General features: G+C 38.2%; 1 protein-coding gene across 1 annotated transcript in view; it reads right to left on the minus strand.

Annotated features, from left to right (window-relative positions):
• The window catches only part of SETD3 (SET domain containing 3, actin N3(tau)-histidine methyltransferase), a 69223-nt gene that overhangs the window by 29254 nt on the left and 18980 nt on the right, over positions 1-20989 (minus strand). Inside the window, exons 5-6 of the mRNA XM_026679401.2 lie at positions 12236-12308; positions 11117-11373 (exon numbers count right to left, since the gene is read on the minus strand). Of these exons, the coding sequence (XP_026535186.1) occupies positions 11117-11373; positions 12236-12308 (330 nt within the window). The remainder of the gene's footprint in view (positions 1-11116; positions 11374-12235; positions 12309-20989) is intronic.

Raw genomic sequence — 20989 nt, forward strand, 5'->3', positions numbered from 1 at the left:
ATTTTTAAAAGTTCTTCTGAAAGAATACAAACACTCTATTGTTCCTTCAAAATGCATCTTTCACTTTGGAATGCTGGCATTCTAATGATCACACTTGTCTACTTTTAAATGTCAGTATTACACATAAGATATAATCTGGATATCATGTCACTTTGTGGCACACTTTATTAACTTTGCACTAGGATAGCATATGGCAGACATACTTTTTTTAAAAAACCATCATTTAAAACATTAAAAGTCTTGTGTTGCCAGGTTTCTTTTTTAAAGTGCTGGAGCTTATCTATGACATTGGCGTCTCATTAATATAGCACCTTCTGTTCTAAAGGGAGGAAACTTGAATCCTTCATCCTTCTATCATAATATCTTACAATTTGTCCAGGCATGTTTTGAACTGCCCAACTAAAAAAATGCCACCAGTACTGCAATTTTAGAGCAATTACATACATTAAGCAAATAAACTGACTGACTTCACATAAAAAGAAATGTTAAAACAAGAAAACTTATTTTAGAATAGAAAAGAATAAAAACTTTGTCACTTTAAATGTACACTAATCAGCATACATTAAAATGAAATTTCGTTGCATTCATTTCTCAAAAGATAGCCATTATGCATTTCCCCACATATACACACATACGACACAGAGAAACATCACAGTCTAGTTTGAATATATACATATACTTGGTGAAAAAAAGGAATCCTGCGAGTTTACAAGCTGGATGACATATGGAACAAAGCTGTTACGGAAAGGGCGTTGGTACTTACCTGATACGCCCGTTCTCTGTGAGCTGCGACGAGCATCCAGTATTGGGAGATGCTTAGTCTCTGCTCGGATAGGCTGGGCTTAATTGATAGGACTCTCCTCCTCCACCATGGGCTCCTCCTTAGCATCCCCCAGTTTTGGCAAAGACGAAGTGATGTAACCCTCACCTTTTTTACTTTAGTTAATCGTTGGCCAGAACAGGATCCCACCAGACAGAAATTGGGTGGGGCTGGACACTCGTCGCAGCTCAGAGACAATGGCCGTATCAGGTAAGTACCAATGCCCTTTCTCCAATGAGCTGCTCCGAGCATCCAGTAGTGGGACATACCAAAGCTTGGCTTGTCCTATGGGAGGGTCTCCGTCTGGAGTGGAGTCCCCCCACAGTCCATGTGGACCCGTTGCAAAACTCTCCTACCAAAGGAGGCCTCAGGAGAGGCAAACACATCAATTTTGTAATGTTTAATGAAGGGCAATGGGGAAGCACATGTTGCCGCCCGACATATTTCTGCTATTGGTGCTTGTGTGGCCCGAGCCACTGAAGTTGCGGCGCTCCTGGTCGAATGTGCTGTTATGCCCTTAGGCACTGGTAATGATTGAATCTCCTATGCCTTAGCGATTGCAGCATTCAACCCCCTGCCTATAGTTGAAGGTGAGACTTTGTGTCCCTGAGTGGTTGGCTGAAAAGAAATGAAAAGAGCCTCAGTCTTCCTGAAAGGAGCCGTTCAGTGTAAGTACGTACGGAGAGCTCTTCGTACATCTAGTCGATGCCATTGATGTTCTAGCCCAAGACGGTCTCGGGCAAAAGTTTGGGAGAACAAGTTCTTGTGCCCTATGGAAAACTGAATTAATTTTCGGGATGAACGTAGGGTCTGGACGAAGAACCACTCTATCAGCATGAAAAATACAAAGGTCTTGTCAGGCTGACAAGGCTGCTAGTTCTGAGATACATCGTGCTGATGTTATTGCTACCAGGAAAACTACCTTGTGAGAAAATGTAGACTCGTAGTTTTCAGTGGTTCGAATGGGCCTTTTGTGAGAGCTGTGAGGACCTTGTTAAGGTCCCAGGTCGGGTAATGGTGCACCACTGTCTGCGGGCTGTTCCTAAAGCCAGATACCCTCTGGAATCTTGGGGAATATTGTCCCTGATAGGAGGGACGAAAGGAACCTCTCCAAAAGGGCTGGTAATTTCTGTTATCTGGGTGACGAAAAAGGGAGGGGAGTATCTTTTTCTTACTTCTGGTTTCTATCAGAAGCGGATCTAGGACAGCACCAAACAATTTGTCTCCCGAAATTGGGGAAGAGGCAAGCTTCCATTTGTGTTTAGTATCAGCTTGCCAGTGCCTAAGCCATAGCAATCGGCAAACTATAACCTGCGACGCCATGGCTCGTTCTGAAAATTTGACCGCACTGAATGTTGCGTCCACAGAGAATTCTGTGGCTGCAATTAGTTTGGCGATGTCCTGATGCGCCCTGATATTAGAATTTGGAATGGTTTCCCTCAGGTGACGGAGCCATCTGAGGGAAGATCTAGTGAAAAAAGATGCGGCCATTGCCGCCCTTATGGCCCAGGCATCTGACTAATGCACCTTGTGGAGCGCTGTCTCGGCTCTTTTTTCTTCTGGCTTAAGTGCCTCCTCTGCTTCGGTGGGAATCGCAGAGGAGGACGCTAAGGCCACCACTGGTTCATCTACTTCAGGGGTATTAAAGTAATTTGAAAATTCTGAAGCCAAATTGAAAATGTTTCTGTCATATCCTGTGGAGGCTTGGTATGCTGCTGCCAAAGCCCAGTTTCTGGACCAGATCCAAAAACATCTGTGGGAATGAGATAACATCTGCTTTGGTAATTGGTTGCGAGAAAATCAAATCCTCTGACTCCCCTTGTGATTCTGGTTGTTAGGCAGAGGGGGGAGATTTATCAAGGCGAGCGGTGTTTTTGGCCTTGGAGAGATTTGAACAGTTGAGGACAGAATAGCTCCGTAAAGGTAGATTGGTCAGGCATGATGACTTCGTCATCTGACATGCCTCTTTTGAGGGGGTCTGCCTCCGACAGGACTGGGTCACTGTCGTGTACTGACCCTGCCTCTACTTGTTCCATTTGGTCCTCTTGTTCTTCCTCCTCCTGCAACTCATGTCGATGTAAACAAGAAATAGAAAACTCCCCTTGGGGAGGTACCTGAGGGTAATGCATATCCGTTCTGCATAGAGACCATACAGACTATGAGTCGCATTCAGAAACTGGAATCTGCCTGGCTATCAAGGTTTATTGCACCCCCGCCGCAATTCCTCTGCGGATCGCTAGCTCCATTCATGCTTTCATTCTCTCTGGGACCTCCTCTGGAAATAACTCCTCTTGGCGGAGTCAGGCCGTTGTTGGTGTGAAGGTAGCCTGAGGGGCTCGCCTTGGAGCAGGTGCCCCTAATGAGGGACCATGCTGAGCCGGGCCAGTGCTAGTCGGCCTAGTTGGCATGGAAAGTCTAATGGTACAGGGGTGTCTAGAACCTGAGGCAGCCAAGCTGGAGTATGGGGCTGGGAATTCTTTTCAGCCTCTCTTGTGCACTTTTTGATGTCTTTTCTAACGCCTTTTGGCATCTATTGGCATCCTTTTCTGTGGCCTTTGAAGGACTCTTAGCTCATTTTGACTTGTCTTGGGTCCGTGCCTTAGAGCTATTTCTGCTTGCCATTACAACCCTTTTAAGGTATCTCAAACCTACGAGGTAAAAATGTATGTGGATGGTTGGCACATCCAGGGTCCTGCTCCAAGACAGGGGCCCCGATAAATACTTACTCCCCTTTTTATTGCGAATATATAATTATAATTTATATTTTACGTTATTTACTAATATATTTTCTATTTTTGTTCTATCCAGTCATACCAGCATTCCCAGCTTCTATAATATTCTGATGTTTCTTTTTCCTTAAGTGCTAAGGTTAACTTGTCCATCTCTGCACAGGCTGTTATCTTCTGTATAACCATCTCCTCTGTTGGAATATCTGCTTGTTTCCAACACTGTGCAAAGGTTATTCTGGCTGCAGTAAGAATATGCAGTATTATATATTTGTCATTTTTAGGAATTTGTTTATTAAATATCCCCAATAGGAAGAATTCTGGTTTTAATTCAATTTGCTCCGCCGTTATTTCCTCTAACCACTTTTTTATTCTATGCCAGTATCTTTGGGCTTCCGTGCAGGACCACCACATATGAAAAAATGTTCCCTGTTTCTTTTTACATTTCCAGCAATTCGGATTCATGTTAGGAGACATTTTCGCTATTCTCAAGGGTGAAAGATGCCATCTGTAAAACATTTTATAGGCATTTTCTTTATATGCTGCTGATCTTGTAATTTTATTAATCCTTGTCCAAACCTTTTCCCATTCTAATAATGTAATGCTACGTCCTATGTTTCTGCTCCAAGCTATCATGTTGCCTTTGACGACTTCCTCTTCTAATTCCATCTCTAGTAAATAATTATAAAATTTAGTTATGTTTTTTTTATCTGGACCTAATAAAATTTTATCTATTTGTTGTGCCTTAGTATAAATTCCAAAAATTTTTTTGTCCTGGCTATATCTATTTTGAATTTCCAAGTAAGCCCACTGGTCTACTTGTAGCCCCTGTTCTTGGAGATCTTGCCATGATTTTAAAGTTCCTTGCGCATCAAGAAGGTCTTTGTATTTTATCATTTTATTAAGATCTAGATTATTTGGATGTATCATCGCCTCCATCGTTGAGATCCAAATTGGGATTTTTAAATATATATATTTTTTGTTCCAATTAGCCAATAAGGAATCTCTAATTATATGTCTGTGGAAATACTTCTGCTTAACTTTCCCAATGTCCCATAAAAATGCATGCCATCCCCTCTGTAAATCATGGCCTTCTAAAAATAAGATCCTTTTATTCGAGAGATTTACCCACTCTTTCAACCATGTATTTGTAAATGTATCACCAATATTGATAACAAACAAGGAACCATAGACTGCCGATAGTAAAATTGTTAGTTTTTTTAATCATCTTCTTTTTTTCTATTTCTTTTCTTTCTTCTTCTGTGTGTTGTGTTTGTGTGATATTTTGGTTTTGTAATCAATAAAGTTTGTTTAAAAAAAATACTTCCCTTTTTTTGGTTTATTTCTTGGTAACTATCAATTTGAAATAAGTATATTATTATTATTACTATTATTATTAGTAGTAGTAGCATCTATAAACGAATATGTGTGTGTGTGTGTGTGTGTGTGTGTGTGTATATTATATATATATATATATATCTTTGGTTATTCAGGTTTTCTCCCACGTAAGATTGGAAGTATCTAGGCAACGTTTCTCCACGAGATGAAGTCTCATTCATCATCATCTTCAGGCTTGTGTCTTCAGCTCTGTGCTTCTCAGAGTGATGTGAGCTTGCAGCTGCTTCTTCCTTTTAACTGCTAGTGGGGGTGTGACTTGATTGGGTGGGGGCTTGGCTGTGTTATGATTGGGTGGGGGTGTGTTCTCATTGGTTGGGGGTTTGGCTGTGTTCTGATTGGTTGGGGGGGTTGGCCGTGTTCTGATTGGCTGAAGGTGTGTTCTGTTCAGGTGGGGGCTTGGTTGTGCTCAGGTTAGTCTTAGTTGCTGGGGGATTTGAGCTGGTGAGCTGTGATCTTGCTGTTTGGCTTCAAGTTCGTGGTCCTGCTGCATCTTCATGGTGGGGGTCAGTTCGCTTCATGTATGGCTCAGAGGGGTTTGAAGTGGGTAGTGATGCAGCTGCAGTGCGGCTTCTGGTCCGTGGTCGTGTCTCATCTTCTGTGTGGGTGTGAGTCTGCTTTTTACGTGGAAGTGTGGTGGTGGAATCTTGTGTGGCCCTCGTGGGTGTGGGTCTGGTGTCATTCTTCATGTTAGGTACTCGTCTGTTCATGAGGGCGGGTTTCCAAATGGCTGGTAGGCGGGAGGTGTCATCTCTTTTATTCATGCTGTGTGGGCGTTTTTCTATCTCTATGGCTTCTCTGATTATTCTGTTGTTGAAGTGTTCGGTTTTGGCGATAGTTCTGGTATTTTTAAAGTCAATCTCATGTCCTGTGGCTTTGAGGTGTTGGACCAGGGAAGAGGTCGGTTCTTCTTTTTTGATTGAGTTCTTATGTTCTTCAATGCGTGCACTTATTCTTCTGTTAGTTTGTCCAATGTATGTGGTGGGGCAGGCGGTGCAAGGGATTTCGTATACTCCTTGGTTTTCTAACTCGATTTTGTCTTTAGGGTTTCTTAGGATGGTGGATATTTTTCTTCTTTGTGCAGAATGCTGTTTTAATGTTGTGTTTTTGGAGGATCTTGCTGATTTTGTCTGTAGTGCCTTTTATATATGGGAGGAGGGCTTTGCCGTTCTCTTGTTCTCTGTCTTGGATTTTGGTTGGGGTTTCTTTTTGGATTAGGTGGGTAATATTCTTTCTTTGGAATCCATTGGCTGTTAGTACGTTGGTGAGAGTGTGTAGTTCGGTTTTTAGGTGTTGTTCGTCGGCTAAGCATTTTGTTCTGGAGATGAGTGTCTCAGCTACGGAATTGATCTGTGCTGGGTGGTGGTGTGAGAGTGCGTGTAGATAGCGGTTTGTATGTGTTATCTTCTGGTAGATGGTGTGTCCTAGGGAGCCATTGGATTTTTTGTATACCAAGACATCTAGGAAGGAAAGTTGATTGTTAGCTTCTGTTTCCATGGTGAATTGTATTTTGGGGTGTAGGCTGTTGAGGTGTGTGAGGAAGTTGTTCAGTTTTTCTTTCCCGTGTGGCCAGATTATGAAGGTGTCATCTATGTATCTGAGCCAGAGTTTGGGTTTGTGATCATATTTTTCTAGAGCTTGTGTTTCAAAGTGTTCCATGTAGAGGTTTGCGATGACAGGTGAGAGGGGTGATCCCATGGGTGCTCCTTCTATTTGTTTGTATTTTTGTCCATTGTAGGTGAAGTATGTATTGGATAGGCAGTGGTTGGTCAGATCTAGGATGTGCTTGGGGGGGGTTGTATTTGTTTTGGATGGCAGTCAAGGCTTCTTTTATTGGCTCTTGGGTGAAGAGGGATATGACATCGAAGCTCACTAGTAGGTTGCTGGGTTGTAAGTTTTGTTTCTTTATGATCTCGATGAACTGGAATGAGTTTCTTACATGTGAGTTGATGGATTCTGCATAGGGCTGTAGTTGTTTGGCGAGAAATTTGGCTAGGTTTTGTAGAGGTGAGCCTATGGAGCTGACTATTGGTCTAAGTGGGGTTCCTTCTTTGTGTATCTTGGGGAGACCATAAAGCTTAGGGCATCTGGATGATTTCTCTCTGGGTATGATTCTTTGCTGGATTTCTTCACTGATGGGGGAGGCTTTTATTTTGGATCTGGTGGTTTTTTCTAGGTAGGTGGTGGGGTCTGTCTTTAGGGGTTTGTATGTGGGGTCTTGGAGTAGGTTGGTTAACTTGGTTTGGTAGTCAGATGTGTTCATAACCAATGTCGCGTTGCTTGTCTGCTGGTAGGTATGCTGGTGTCTTCTTTCAGGTTAAGTAGTGCAGTTTGTTCTTCTTTGGATAAGTTGCTTTTGGGTGGTTTGCTAGTGCAGAGGATGTTGGTGATTTCAAGTCTGATTCTATTAGCATCATCAGGGTTGGTTTTTTAGTCAGGCTGGTTTCAACTCCGCATATGAGTTTCTGTGGGGATGTGTTTGGGAGCAACAGCAAAGTTGAATCCCTTTGAAAGGACCTTGGTTTCGGCTTCGGTGAGGATCTTGTCTGAGATGTTGTGCACTGTTTGTTTCATATATATATAAATGCAGATATTATATTAATATTATTATATTAAATTTTTAAATATATGAATAAATAAAATTATTGATGTCTCAATACCATACAAGAGAAGAATTAATTGCTATGCCAAATATGAGAACGCTCAATTTTAGGATAATAATCTTTATGTGTAATAGGCCCTCAACAGCTGCCTGCACAGGCAGCCACGGGCCTTGGTGCTCGCTGTTGTGCTGCTGTGTATCTATCTTGAACTGTGAGGGCTGCCAACTAGTAATTAATCTTCCCAAGCTGAAGGAATGGGAGTTGATTTGTTCCCCCTGGCCTTTGCACCGAGAGCCCTGAAGGGGGTTAAAGCCTCTCAACAGTCAAAGAAGGATCAGATGGAAGTTACCCTTGATGTAGTCTGAGAATGGCACTGGCCGCTAGATTGCGTGCCAAAAATACCAGCCGGGAACGTGGTAAAATGGTGCTGGCCATTAAATTGAGCGCAAACACAGCAGCAAACCTTTGCTGTCCCAATCACCTCAAAAATGGCTCCTTTGTAATTGGGAGACGAGGAGGAGAGAACAAGGGCTCTGACACCCCCACCCCTTTGTTCACCGTGGGGAGGAATCGTCTCGGATGAAAAAGGACAAGTCACGCTTCTTTTAAACAGCATGGCTCAAAGAATCGCAATGGCAAGTCTATTAGCGTCTGGCCCCAATCAACATGAATGTGGCCGGATTGCTGTTGCCAATCCGATGATAATTCCGATAGCTTTGAGCTCTAATTGTTGTCAGATTTCAATTTGACATGAATTTAGAATTTACAGATGGAAGATCAAACCTCAAAACTCGCTCCTATTCTGGCCAAGGAGAAAGCTGCCTATCCAACGAAGGCTGAGCTAAAATTGGGAGACGCTAAGGAGGAGCCCATGGAGGAGGAGGAGGGTCCTACCAATTAAGCCCAGCCTATCTGAGCAAAGACTAAGCACCTCCCACTACTGGATGCTTGGAGCAGCTCACTGGAGAATCTAGTAGTTCTGCTAGATATTTTGAAACCTCCACCCAGAAGGGAGAAACAGAATGTGAAGTGGGTGTATAGGGGTCGCTAACAATGCTTTGAGCTCTAAGCACATAGCACTTTTAAGCAGTATCCTGAATAATAGGAAGCAAGCTTCCTATAATCTTTTCAGCTCTCCTTTCCATTCTCTGTATGGACCTTGGACCTTCTATCTGAGGCATTGCTACCACCAAACCAAACAGTAATGCAAATTTGTTAAAACGGTTTCAATTGTGCCTCTGTAAAAAGTGGCCAGGACAGAAGGAGAAAGATTTGCTCTCCAATGCAGGAAATGCAAATGCTGGTTTGTACACTTCACCAAGGATAGCATATTTTTATATTGTCTGAAAAAAACACACGAATATAGCTTTAAAAGCAATCTGGGACTACTTTGTCTAACCTAATTTTCAAAATATTTTTATGATAATACTAGCACTAGGTACAAATCTTTCATTTTAAAATATTAAAAATGTTCAAAACTGTTGTAAATTGACATTACAATTCAATAAAGGCAGGCAGGAAGTAGAATTATATTTCAACAGAGATTTTATTTCATTAAACAACAGTGCTGAAAGATTTTACTATATGACATACCCATTTCTATGTAGGAAATTTTCTTTTCAATAAAAGCTTAATGCACACTGAATATTTATCTAAGAACATCTTGGTTGATTTTTAGGTGTCACAAAATAAAATCTAATAAAATGTTCTGTCACTATGTTAAACATTGAGAATATTTTCCTGTCTTTGCAATATAAAGCCTTAGTAACTATGGACACTTACATAAAAGTTGTGAAAAAGCTAGGTATATATAGCACAGGAAACTAATGCCTAGAAGTAGAAGCAATTAGAAGAAAATTGTACTGTGAATTAAAAAGCCATGCCATGATCCTAGATATCAATCAATGAAAATATGCTCTCCTTGTACTGTTCTACCTTGTCCGCAAACGTGCTCCTGTCAGAAATCTTTGCATGTACTCAACAATAGATGTATTAAGTAGAAGAACATAGGGTTCAATTTCATCTCTACAAACTTAATTGTATAAGAGATTCAGTAGCTTAAGCTGTAATATTTTACACATGGAGTTAACAAAAAGGCCACAAATACAAAGAATCATAACAATAGTTCCCCTCTTTATCTATCCCATCCACAAACAAAATGATGGAATAACAAAGTACAATGTACTTATCCACATCATCCAGCTTCCAAGATCCTGGTCAATCTACACATGTAGTGTATTTTTATTCATAAACATTTTATTACAAATTAAGGTTTATTATGTGCATCATTATTATAGTGAGTTTATTTTTCAAAAATTCATCTCCTAAACATTTCTTGTGTTGTTTTAAAGACTCCCACCACCACCACCACCTGAACAAGTCTAAATTCCTGGTGAATATATATGGATAAATCCATGCAATTAATTGGCAACAATATTTGTGAAATGATTTGCCATTGACTTTTTCCTGAGAGTAAGATAAAGTGGTCCAGCTAGTTTTATGACTAAGGCAGGTCTAGAACTCACTTTCCCAGCTTCTAGCCCAGTGCCTTTAACCACTACACTGAACTGCTTCTTTTAATAAAGCTATCTTTTCAAAATGTTATTTTTCTAACTCTTCTACAATTCCATAGTATCTTTTCTAATAATTTATAAACTCTTACTTTCATTCTCTCCTCTACCTATTGCTATCTCTACCTTTAACAAGATTTTGCTTTTGTTTACAATTATTCTCTCCTTCCTTGCATAAGAAAGTTTTCTTAATAATCAGTTAATTAGACATGTTTGGGCTATTTCTGAAGTTGCCAACTTTCAAATCAGCTAGGGTAGACGAGGACAGTCTTGTCAATCATTCTACTATTCTACACAGCTTTACTTGTTTTCATCTCTTCTAGGAACTTTATGTCAAGTCTTTTCTTTATCGACAATACTTAGATCATAACCATCTATTTGCTGAACAATGACATCTTCCCTTCAAGCTCTGCCCCTTTTGCAGAACAGTTTTTCTCCTCCTAATGGACAGTATTTTTTTCTTTAATTCTCTTAACCTCACTACATCATGCTGTATGCCATCAAAAAGTATAATAAAATATGGGACTCATTTGTACAAAATAGAATAGTTAAAAAGTATGATAGCTATATAAGATAGATATATCATAATGTTTGCAGTAAATAATTATATAGAGAATTGTAATCTTACTATTGTAACATATGTTCTATATTTTAATTTGTTGTATTTTTCTTCGCTTTTAACCATTTATCATATTTTTGATAATATATTTGTGTTTTGTTTCTTTTGTTATTTTAAAAACATTTAAATTATTTTATAAAAAGTTCTATATAAACGTATGAAACTTATGTGATCTTGAAACCTTCAATAGCAAAGGGGATAGTATTAAACATGATTTTTTTTTTTTTGCAAAAACATAAGAATATATTAAGAAAACAAGCAGTACAACGTCAATTTTTTTTCTGCACTATTCAAAACTAATACAAAATGGAATCTTTTAAATGTATTTACGTGTTTTTAATGCGTATAATACATGCATACTGCAACTTGTTTTAGCCTCTTACCTGTACAACTTTGTAGAAATAGGCATACTGTCGGGCAGTATTTTTATACTGGCTAAAAATATCGTGTATGGCCTGAGTTGACTGAAGATATTGAACTTCATCTTCCTCAAAGTAAAGAGCAGTATTATATTCATTTGGGAGGGTCTGGATATAAGGTAGCCAGAATGAATTAGGGTTGTATCGTTCACAGAGAAGATGAAAAGCTAATGTGATATTGCCCATAGCTTGGAGAATTCGATCTTGAGAATATAGAGAACCTTAAAAAAAGGAAAGAAAGGACCTTGTAAGAAAATCTTAGTCCCTCTAAAATTAAGGGAAAAAAATCTTAACAAGTATCTATTTTATACCAGAATGAATTTATCTCCTATCATAGGAGATAAATACACAAGGCAATAATTTAAATATATATCATCATATTAAATATTAAGGAGGAAAGTTCTGCAATGAAAAAAATACAGAGGTAACTTTTGTAAGCTATTTTGCAGAGGACACTCGGGCTCTGAAAGTGGCACAGATCAGTGTTTAGCGGAGGCCATGGAGGCGCTAAGCAGGAGGGGCAGCTTGCTGCCCCCACCCTTCCTGGTACAGGGAAAAAATGGAGGGAAATATAAGACCTCCCGGAAACTAAGACCTGATGCCTTTTTTGGCGGTTCAAAAAATATAAGACCCAGTCTTATTTTCAGGGAAACACGGTATCAGTATGTTCTTTATTATTCCTAAATCTTCTAATACAGCATAACTTTAAATCCACTGACACAATTTAGGTTTGTGGGATTATGTTCCTTCATTATATTATTTCAGTGTTTCAATTTTTTTCTGAGATGACAATAAATTGTAGTGCTATGACTCAGGCAAACATTTAGAATTAAGAATACTCAAACATTTATCAAATTTAGGAATTTTACTAAAACAGAAATCTTAGCTTTTCCAAACAAATAACTATTCATAGTTTCTCTCCAAGTTCCCTATATCACTACTGAAAAATAGACATTTAATTATTACTACTGTTAAATATATGGTTGTTAATTCTACCTGAGAACTTATAGCATTGTTCCATAGAAAACATCCTATACATACACCTTAGATTTATCTGTTAATAGTTTCAAAAACTCTTCTTACCCAGGATTGAATTTTTAGCTGACTCTACAGTCATCAACAATTTTCTGGGAACCCAGAGAAAAAGTTCTTCTGCCTATAAAAGTCACAAGAATAGTTCACAATATTATATATATATATCAAATAAACATAACATTTCAGATAGTAACCCAGCTCCTTTTTTGCAAACTTACAAAGTGTACATGAGTTGCATGTCTTCACTATTGGGCTTCCTAATGGATAAATTCTTGGTCACAAGTTAGTCATGTAACTGTCATTTGCCTAGGCACAAAATAAGAGATTGGAGTGCATGAACTCCATGCCAAATGAACAAAGGAAGGACTATGTCAGACTCAAATTTCTGTAAATGTTTTCAACAAAACAGCATTTAGATTCATATAACCCATAGTATTTTACAGAACTCTCTGGGCTGTTTACAAAGCCAGGATATTGGCCCAACAATTTTTTTTCTTTTAATGACTCCGTAATTCCTTGCAACGAGGTACAGTTGGCACGACTGAATGGAGTAGAACATGGCTGTCAAACTTGCTGCGTTACGTTGCTGTCACGTATTTCATGACATTTTTCCCCTTCGTGGAGCTGGGGTGGGCGTGGCATGTGTGTGACATATCCGGCCCATGGGCCGCCAATTTGACACTCCTGAATTAGAGCGTTTACTGGCCGGATTCCCTTCCTGACACCTATGCGGAGCTCACACATTTTTTCTCTGCAACCCGAGAGAGTTATCAACCACGACCTACGATTGAACTCAGCTTCCCAATTGTAAGGCAAGAGCTCCACCTCTAGGCCACCACGGTGCTCATATTACCCAAAAATATGGCTCCTCATTTGAGGATGGAAGGCTAAGAAAACTGTGAGTTTGTTAGGATCAAACTCCTGGCTGCGGCCAGTTATTCTCCAATACTACATTTGTATCACTGTGCCACCAGGGTTCATAAAAAAGGAAGAAAGCTTTACTATATTTTCTGACTACAGAAAATGTCTGTGATAACTTGGGGGGGGGGCGGAGCTGGCGTCTCAACGGTACAGTGTGTGATCTTGAAGCTCCAAGATCGCCGCTGATATCTCTGTTGCAGGACGGTCCCACCGGACCTAAACCGTCCTGTAGTGACTGAGGAGGGCACATCCTGTTGATCCCAGGGACATCGCAAAGTCCCTGGTTGATCCAGGAAAAGCCCTTTTGCCAGTGGCGGAGAGGCAGCCATTCAAGCTGCTGAAGCTGGGACAGCTCCGGAACGGAAGAGATTGAAGGAAAGTGTGTCAGCTTGGTGAGATGAACTTTTACTTATTATTACTTGAAGAGAACATCCTGAAAGATTTACAGTGAAATTAAAAGTGAAGAGGAAAGAGTTTAAGCGGCGAAATTAAACAAGTTGAAGTGAAAGTTTTTTTTTCCTTTTTCCCTTTTTATTGGAACTTTGAAATTGGTAAAGTTACTGAACTTTGAACTGGACTGGTTTCTTTTAAATTTTCATCCTTGTTTTTATTTTTATTTTTTTAAAATAATTTTTTGAAAGTGTTTTGATTAAGACTCTTCTTTTGGATTTGATTTGTATTTTTTTTCAAAAAAAAAAAGGAAGGATTCCATTTTCTCTTTTTGTTTCTGGTACTGGATACAAGAGGGGGGAGTAAAAGTGAAGGGGGAAAAAAGTAGCACTGCCATTTAGAGGCTTGGACAAACAGTTTGTTTCTTTGTCAGTTTGTTTATGTACTTGCTATACTCGAGGACTCTGAGCTTTGCAATGGAAAAGATAGTGGGATGAGCATGGTAGATTGTTTATACAGGTGCTCATCTGTGAAACTAAATAATTCCTTTTCTCTTTTTTATTAAGAGAAATAATTGGATTAAGGTACATAAGTGCCTGAAGATTTTTCTTCCCCCCCACCCCCTTTTTTGGGAGTGGCAACTGCCTGCCTGTACTCCTTTTTTTTTTTCCTTTTTCCCTTTTTCTCTCTTCCTCTCTACAGGTAAGCACACAATGAGCAGAAAGACAACAGCACCAGCTTCCTCAATACCAATAGCCTCTTCACCATCTGGAGGACAACTATCAATACAGACAATCTTACAACAGGAGAAAGAGAAGGAAGTGACATTACAGATGATTATGCAAGGAATCCAGAAGATTGAAAAGAGAATGGAGAATATTGAGCCAAGAATTGAAAAGACAGATGAGAAAGTAGAAAATATTCAACAGATGATGATGCAATTTGAAGATAGATTTTTTTTAAAAATGAAGAAGATACACAAAGTGACAAGAAAATTGGAGATACTGATACTTGATTGAGTGATACTGAGAAGGGCAGATGAGAACCATTAGGATGGGAAAGTGACAGATCAGAATTCTACCTAAGATTTCAAAATGTAGAAGGAAAAGGTGAAAATCTTGCTGAAATAATGACAGAAATACTGGCAGAAGCGTTAGAAATAATCAAAGAGAAGATGATGGATGGGATGGATGAAGTGTTCCATGTATATACAAGATATGCAATGAGAAACAGACTACCAAGAGAAGTTCACATCAGATTCACTAAAAAGATTATCAAGACACAGATACTGCAGGTGGCAAGAGAGAAAACTTTAAAGTACAAAGATAAAGAAATTGTGGTGCTGTAACATGTACCAAGAAGAGTAAGAGAGATGAGAAGAGAATATTTATTTTTGACCAAAGAGTTACTTAAAAGAGGAGTAAATTACAGATGGCTGATGCCAGGTCTCTTGTTCACCTGGCAGGAACAAAGTCACAGAATTGACACAGTTGAAAAAGCTGAGCTATTCTACTTAGAATATTTTAGAGGAAAAGAGGAAGAAGCTAGAAAGGAAGAGTCACTAATTGAATTCCAAGAGGAGTGTATAGCAGTAATTGAAAAAGAGAAAGAAGAAGGTGCAGTAGGTGGTGTACCCAGAGAGCAACGAGAATTAAGACCTACTAGAGCAATAAAAACCCCTCAAAAAGCCTAACATGGATGAAAGAAAATTGATTACGATTAACATAAATGGCCTTAATTTGGCTATTTAAAAGAAGGAAAGTATTTCATAAACTAGAGAAATTGAAATTTGATATAATTTGCTTACAAGAAGTACATATTAAAAAACAACATATATACTTAAACAAAAAAAATTAGGGAAATTATTTACATCGCTGGCACAATCTAAAAAAAGAGGTGTGGTTTTATATATTAAAGACACAATTTTGGCAGAATTAATTTATACAGATGACGATGGAAGGATTTTGATGGTGGAAATAATGGACAATAATGTTAAAACACTTTTAATTGCAATTTATGCTCCAAATGATAACCAAGAAGAATTTTACAGGAAATTACATAGGAAAATAATTGAATTGGACTATGTTAATATTTGTATGATGAGAGATCTTAGTGGAATAGTTAATGATCGGTTGGATTACAAAATGCAGAAATCAACAAAGAAAGCTAGAAAGATATTACCAAAATCCTTCTTTCAAATAACAGAAGAATTCAACTTAAAAGATGGTTGGATAGAGAGAAACGTGGAGAGTAAGCAATACACCTTTTACTCAAACAGACACGCTTCATGGTCTAGAATAGACATGATATGGATGTCAGCAGAACTACTGGCTAACTTACAAGAGATCGAAATAGAAACAAGCACTTGGGCAGATCATAACCCAGTGACAGTTACTTGGAGAGGATACAAGAGGAGATCCAGATGGACCTTAAATAATACGATATTAAAAGAAAAAGACTTTAAACAGAAAATAGAGAAAGAACTTGCTTTCTTCTTTAAAGAAAATAGAAAAGAGGATACATCTCTACAGAACCTCTGGGACACGATGAAGGCCTACACAAGAGGCTTGATAATAGACTGTACAAGGAAAAGAAATATAAAACAGAAAAAGACTTTCAAAATATTAGATGATTATAAAAAACTGGAAAAAGACTTACAGAAGTCCCCGCAAAAAAAAAAAAAGACATTAAAAATAAAATGGATATAATTAAACATAAAATGGGACAAATGGAAAAAGAGGAACTAGCAAAAAAATTAAAAACTCTAAACAGAATTACTTTGAAGATGCAAATAAACCAGGCAGATGGCTAGCCTATAAATTGAGAAAGGAGAGAGAATCAAGAAGGATTAGCCAACTAATAAATGAAGAAGGACATACATGTTATGGAAATGAGGAGAAGAAAAAAATTATACAAGATTACTATGGGAAATTGTATTTTCAAGAGAATATTCAAGAAGAAAGTTAAGCAATATTTACAAAAGCGAACTTACCTCAGACACCTAAAGATATTGAAACAATGCTAGAAGGGAATATAACAATGATGGAATTAACAGAAGCTTTAAAAAACAGAATGTTGGAAAAGCACCACGCCCAGATGGCTTACCAACGGAATTTTACAAGACCTTTCAGGAAATACTGAATCTTCACCTATTAGAAGTTATGAATGAAGTTATGTTAAAGAAAAAAATACCCAAAACATGGACAGAAGCATACATTACACTTATACCAAAGGAAGATACAGACCTACAGCAAGTTAAAAATTACAGACCTATATCCCTATTAAATTCAGACTATAAAATATTTGCTTCAATCTTGGCAGAAAGACTAAAAAGATACTGAAATAACTTTATCCATATTGATCAAAATGGATTCCTTCCAAAGAGACAAATCAAAGACAATGTGAGAATTATTTTGGATACTGTAGAATACTATGAGGCACATCCTGAGAAGCAAATGGCTTTGATGTTTTTAGACGCACAAAAAGCCTTCGACAATGTGAGTTGGCAATTTATGTTATTGCAATTGGAACAAATGGGTTTTGGTAAAAAATTCATTCAAGCCATTGAAACGATATATTATGAACAAACTGCAAAAGTTATGGTAAATGGAGAACTAAGAGAATCTATAGATATAAAAAAAAGGACACGGCAAGGTTGTCCACTGTCGCCCCTGCTGTTTGTGTTATCATTGAAAGTGTTGAATAGGAATATTATAGAAGATAAAGAAATAAAAGGAATGAAAATCCAAGAGTATAAAATGCAAGTTTTTGCAGATGACCTGGTATTTATATTAGAAGACCCATTGGAAACAGCACCTAAATTAATAGAAAAAATAGAAGAATATGGAAAAGTAGCAGGTTTGAAAATAAACAAAGATAAAACAAAGATACTAACAAAGAATATACTAGTAAGACAAAAGAAAGAGTTGGAAGAAGTTTTAGAAATACATGTCACAAACAAGGTTAAGTATTTAGGGATACGTCAGCTTTGAAATTCAGCTGCCACATATATATATTTTTTAGAAAGTTAGAGGAGTTGAAAAGTTCAAGGTTATTCTGTGTGTCGTATTAAGAATTTCCAGTTGTAGTTAATTGGTTCTTGTGATTTATGAAATGTAGAAGTGGGAGGAGAGAAGATGGATTCTGTGTAATGCGCGAAAAAGCTTTCACTTGGGAAATTGCTTTTGAACATGCCAGATCTGTTCCTAATAAATCAATTGGAGAGATAACGTCTCGGAGTGATTGATATCATGGATACTTTCTGGATGCTTGACATTTATTTCCCAAGTCTAACTTTTATTTTTTGAATGGGCTTGGCTGATGCCCCGGAGTTCTTTTCCCAGAAATGGAGAAAGAGCAGCAATCAGCCAGGGGGTGTGCAGGGGGGAGCGTGTGGGGGCCCTCCCTCCAGAGCATTAATTGAACCTGCCAGCCCTTGTTTGGAGGAGATGATGGATGCTTTCAGGATGGCAGTAGGAGAAAGAGATTTGGGAGCTATACCGAAGTGTTTCAACTCAAGTAGTTATAACACAGAGGTAACCCAGCTGTCTGAAATCTTTCTCTAGCTCCAGGCATATGGCTTTTCTGTCGGATTGGAGGGAAGAGAGACAATTGGGGTCGGATTTCTCTCAAGAAGATAACCCCCAGATTATTCCTGGAAGTCCATCAAGGGTAGATTTATATCAACAGTTCCAAAATTTAAAGATGACAGATTTGGTCTCAGTCTGTTTGGATGGGTGGAAGCTTGAGACCACCCATATTCACTTACTCAAATATCGTGAGGAACGAGGAGACTATACAGATGCCAGTTGGAGGAAGTCCTTTGCTGCAGTTGCCCTCCCATTGACAGAGCTATTAAAAACAGGCCCGTCACCCACCAAACCAAAGCCGAGTCAACCCCTGGCTTGGACTATGGACTGTCAGAAAGCTTTCAAAACATTAAAATGCCTCTTTGCAAGCACCCAGACGCAAACAAGCCTTTTATTGTTCAAACAGATGCAAAAAGACTCTCACGGCTGACTGATGCCTTGCACTTATGTGTCCAAAAAGCTGACAGACGCAGAGCGAAGGTGGGCGGTCTGGGAGAAAGAAGCATTCGCCGTACTTCGGATTCCTAAAAACCCTACATTTACTAAGAAGACAGTTCTGGTGGCCAAAAATGAAACCTGATCTCGAGGACTATGTAAAAAGTTGTTCAATTTGTGCCATGATGAAACACAGACCTGGAAAGCCCCCTGGCCCCCTGCAACAAGTTACTGAACCAACCCAACCTTGGGAAGAAATCGCAATGGACTTTATTGTTGAATTACCTAAGAGTGAAGGGAATATGGTCATTTGGACTATAATTGACTTATTCTCTAAACAGGCCCATTTTATAGCCTGCAAAGGGCTTCCATCTGCGAAAAAACTTGCAAAGCTGTTCATGAAACATATCTATAGACTACATGGTGTACCTCGCAGAGTAATATCAGACAGAGGGGTACAATTTACCACAAAATTTTGGAAGGAATTTCTGAAATCCATTGGCTCCTCTCAAGGGTTATCCTCAGCTTTCCATCCTGCTTGTAACAGAGCAGCAGAGAGAGCTAACGCCATGACTGAACATTAGGTGCTATGTAAATTATCAACAAGAAAATTGGACTGAGTTATTACTTTTTGCAGAGGTTGCTTACAATAATGCAGTACAGTAGCACGGGATTGACTCCATTCCAAATCAACACTGGAATGGATTTTGTCCCGATGCCAGAGTTACCTAGACAACCTACCTCATCCTGACAGAATGGATGAACTCATTAAAGAAAGGGTGGGAGGATACAAAAAAAAGCTTTGAACGAAGCTACAAAAATTTTTAAAAAACAGGCGGATAAACATAGATCCCTTCAACTGTCTTTTAAAGTAGGGAACAAAGTATATTTGTTGATCAAGTATCTTAGGTTGAAACTGCCCAGTAAGAAACTGGGTCCAAAATTCTTGGGTCTGTTCCCAATTTCAAAGATAATCAATCCGGTCACTGTCCAATTACGTCTTCCTCGACTATTAGGGAAAATTCATGCAGTGTTCCATTGTAGTTTACTAAAACCAGCTAAAAAAATTAAAAATAAAATGGATATAATTAAACATAAAATGGGACAAATGGAAAAAGAGGAACTAGCAAAAAAATTAAAAACTCTAAACAGAATTACTTTGAAGATGCAAATAAACCAGGCAGATGGCTAGACTATAAATTGAGAAAGGAGAGAGAATCAAGAAGGATTAGCCAACTAATAAATGAAGAAGGACATACATGTTATGGAAATGAGGAGAAGAAAAAATTATACAAGATTACTATGGGAAATTGTATTTTCAAGAGAATATTCAAGAAGAAAGTTAAGCAATATTTACAAAAGCGAACTTACCTCAGATACCTAAAGATATTGAAACAATGCTAGAAGGGAATATAACAATGATGGAATTAACAGAAGCTTTAAAAAACAGAATGTTGGAAAAGCACCACGTCCAGATGGCTTACCAACGGAATTTTACAAGACCTTTCAGGAAATACTGAATCTTCACCTATTAGAAGTTATGAATGAAGTTATGTTAAAGAAAAAAATACCCAAAACATGGACAGAAGCATACATTACACTTATACCAAAGGAAGATACAGACCTACAGCAAGTTAAAAATTACAGACCTATATCCCTATTAAATTCAGACTATAAAATATTTGCTTCAATCTTGGCAGAAAGACTAAAAAGATACTGAAATAACTTTATCCATATTGATCAAAATGGATTCCTTCCAAAGAGACAAATCAAAGACAATGTGAGAATTATTTTGGATACTGTAGAATACTATGAGGCACATCCTGAGAAGCAAATTGCTTTGATGTTTTTAGACGCACAAAAAGCCTTCAACAATGTGAGTTGGCAATTTATGTTATTGCAATTGGAACAAATGGGCTTTGGTAAAAAATTCATTCAAGCCATTGAAACGATATATTATGAACAAACTGCAAAAGTTATGGTAAATGGAGAACTAAGAGAATCTATAGATATAAAAAAAGGGACACGGCAAGGTTGTCCACTGTCGCCCCTGCTGTTTGTGTTATCATTGAAAGTGTTGAATAGGAATATTATAGAAGATAAAGAAATAAAAGGAATGAAAATCCAAGAGTATAAAATGCAAGTTTTTGCAGATGACCTGGTATTTATATTAGAAGACCCATTGGAAACAGCACCTAAATTAATAGAAAAAATAGAAGAATATGGAAAAGTAGCAGGTTTGAAAATAAACAAAGATAAAAAAAGATACTAACAAAGAATATACTAGTAAGACAAAAGAAAGAGTTGGAAGAAGTTTTAGAAATACATGTCACAAACAAGGTTAAGTATTTAGGGATATGTCAGCTTTGAAATTCAGCTGCCACATATATATTTTTTTAGAAAGTTAGAGGAGTTGAAAAGTTCAAGGTTATTCTGTGTGTCGTATTAAGAATTTCCAGTTGCAGTT

This window comes from Notechis scutatus, chromosome 1, assembly GCF_049901735.1.
Source record: "Notechis scutatus isolate UNSWTSFEM ecotype Mainland chromosome 1, rNotScu1.2, whole genome shotgun sequence".
In the NCBI taxonomy this organism is placed as follows: domain Eukaryota; kingdom Metazoa; phylum Chordata; class Lepidosauria; order Squamata; family Elapidae; genus Notechis; species Notechis scutatus.